At 60.8% G+C, this 2,756-nt stretch overlaps 1 protein-coding gene across 1 annotated transcript in view; it reads left to right on the forward strand.

The window, feature by feature from the left end:
* LOC132813963 (uncharacterized) overlaps positions 1-2,756 on the forward strand; it is a 6,149-nt gene that overhangs the window by 884 nt on the left and 2,509 nt on the right. The window contains exons 3-5 of the mRNA XM_060823323.1: positions 653-817; positions 1,432-1,527; positions 2,692-2,746. Of these exons, the coding sequence (XP_060679306.1) occupies positions 653-817; positions 1,432-1,527; positions 2,692-2,746 (316 nt within the window). The remainder of the gene's footprint in view (positions 1-652; positions 818-1,431; positions 1,528-2,691; positions 2,747-2,756) is intronic.

Consider the following 2,756-nt stretch of genomic DNA (forward strand, 5'->3'; position numbering starts at 1 on the left):
CTTCCTTCTCCAGTCTATTACACAGGAACAGGAGACCATTCAGCCCCATCCTCCTCCTCCAGCCCTTTACACAGCAACTGGAGGCCATTCAGCCCCTCCTCATCCTGCCCCCTGTTATGCAGGAACAAGAGGCCATTCTGCTCTCTCTCTAGGCTATCCCACGAAACAGGAGACCATTCTGACCCCTTTCTCTTGAGACTACCCCACAGGAACTGGAGGCCATTCTGCCTCCTCCCTCTTGAGACTGTTCCACAGAAGAGGAGGCCGTTCAGCCCCTTGCGCCAGTTGAATCGCCAGTTGGTTCAGAGGCTGTTGCTAGACCGTTCTGCCCCCCTTTCTCTTGAGACTACCCCACAGGAACTGGAGGCCATTCTGCCCCCTCCCTCTTGAGACTGTTCCACAGAAGAGGAGACCATTCAGCCCCTTGCACCAGTTGAATCGCCAGTTGGTTCAGAGGCTGTTGCTAGACCGTTCTGCCCCCTTTCTCTTGAGACTACCCCACAGGAACTGGAGGCCATTCTGCCCCCTCCCTCTTGAGACTGTTCCACAGAAGAGGAGGCCGTTCAGCCCCTTGCGCCAGTTGAATCGCCAGTTGGTTCAGAGGCTGTTGCTAGACCGTTCGCACTCCCGTCTCTCTCTCTCTCTTGCCCAGGGATCGGAGAAGGTGGAGGAACTCTATCGGTGCCTGACGTCCTTCAGTGTGTACGGCCTCCCCAGGCTTCCTGATGAGGTGAGGGGTCACTGGGAGATCGGAGAGGGCCCTGAGGGACGGATCCAGCTGCCCAACTCCTGGAAGGACGTGGTCCATCGCCATGAGGTGGGGGAGCTCTTCCACACGGGGAGGCTGCACACTCCCCTCACTCCCTCTCCTCACTCCTCCCCCTCCTCCTCTCTCCCTCCCCTCCCCCTCTTCCCTCCCCCCTCCTCTCCCTCTCCACCCTCACCCTCTCCCTCCTTCCCTCTCTCTCTCTCCCCTCTCTCCTCCCTCTCTCCCTCTCTCCCTCTCTCCCTCCCTCCCTCCCTCTGTCTCTCCCCCTCCCTCCCCTCTCTCCCCTCCCCTCTCTCCCCTCCCCCTCTTCCCTCTCCTCTCTCCCCCTCCACCCTCACCCTCCTCCACCGTCACCCTCCTCCACCCTCTCCCTCCCTCCGCCCTCTCCCTCCTCCTCTCTCCTGCCTCCTCTGTCCCTCCCCTTCTCTCTCTCTGTCTCTCTCCCTCTCTCACTCCTCCCTCCCTCCCTCTCTCCTTCCCCCCTCCCTCACCCTCCACTTCCCTCCCTTTCCTCTCCTCCCTCTCTCCCCCCTCCCTCCCTCTCTCTCTTCTCCCCCTCCCTCTCTCTCCCCCCCTCTCTCCCCCTCCCTCCCTCCCTCTCTCCCTCCCCCTCGGTCCGCTCAAAGCCGGAATACTATCCCTCCCTCTCTCCCTTCCGGCAGGAAATGTCCCGGAGACAGAGGCACCAGCAGGAGGCGCTCTGGGAGCTGCTGCAGACCGAGGTGACCTACCTGAGAAAGATGAAGGTCATCACCGACGTGAGTCCCCAGGGGGCGCTGGGGCTGTGGGGGAAGGCCCAGGCTGCACCCATTGGTAGAGTCAGCCTCAACGGGGGCCTAGTGTGTGGAGGCTGTGCCCTCAGGCTCCAACTGGGGCCTAGTGTGTGGAGGCTGTGCCCTCAGGCTTCAACTGGGGCCTAGTGTGTGGAGGCTGTGCCCTCAGGCTTCAACTGGGGCCTAGTGTGTGGAGGCTGTGCCCTCAGGCTCCAACTGGGGCCTAGTGTGTGGAGGCTGTGCCCTCAGGCTCCAACTGGGGCCTAGTGTGTGGAGGCTGTGCCCTCAGGCTCCAACTGGGGCCTAGTGTGTGGAAGCTGTGCCCTCAGGCTTCAACTGGGGCCTAGTGTGTGGAGGCTGTGCCCTCAGGCTCCAACTGGGGCCTAGTGTGTGGAGAATTGGCCCTCAGGCTTCAACTGGGGCCTAGTGTGTGGAGGCTGTGCCCTCAGACATCAACTAGGGCCTAGTGTGTGGAGGCTGTTCCCTCAGGCTCCAACTGGGGCCTAGTGTGTGGAGAATTGGCCCTCAGGCTTCAACTGGGGCCTATTGTATGGAGGCTGTGCCCTCAGGCTCCAACTAAGGCCTAGTGTGTGCAGGCTGTGCCCTCAGGCTCCAACTGGGGCCTAGTGTGTGGAGGCTGTGCCCTCAGGCTCCAACTGGGGCCTAGTGTGTGGAGGTTAGGCCCCAGGCCTCAACTGGGGCCTAGTGTGTGGAGTTTAGGCCCCAGGCCTCAATTGAGGCCTAGTGTGTGGAGTTTAGGCCCCAAGCCTCAACTGGGGCCTAGTGTGTGGAGTTTAGGCCCCAGGCCTCAATTGAGGCCTAGTGTGTGGAGTTTAGGCCCCAGGCCTCAATTGAGGCCTAGTGTGTGGAGTTTAGGACTCAGGCCTCAACGGTGGCCTACTGTGTGGAGTTTAGGCCCCAGGCCTCAATTGAGGCCTAGTGTATGGAGTTTAGGCCTCAGGCCTCAACTGGGGCCTAGTGTGTGGAGTTTAGGCCTCAGGCCTCAACTGGGGCCTAGTGTGTGGAGTTTAGGCCCCAAGCCTCAACTTGGGGCCTAGTGTGTGGAGGCTGTGCACTCAGGCTCCAACGTGGGCCCAGTCCACCTCTTTATGTCGGTTTTTCTCTCTCTGTCGCGCTCTCCCTCTGCAGCTATTTATCTCCGGCCTCGTAAACCTCCAATGGAACGGAATTCTCCTTGAGGTGAGTCAAGCGGG

The sequence above is a fragment of the Hemiscyllium ocellatum genome, unplaced genomic scaffold (genome assembly GCF_020745735.1).
Source record: "Hemiscyllium ocellatum isolate sHemOce1 unplaced genomic scaffold, sHemOce1.pat.X.cur. scaffold_578_pat_ctg1, whole genome shotgun sequence".
Lineage (NCBI taxonomy): Eukaryota > Metazoa > Chordata > Chondrichthyes > Orectolobiformes > Hemiscylliidae > Hemiscyllium > Hemiscyllium ocellatum.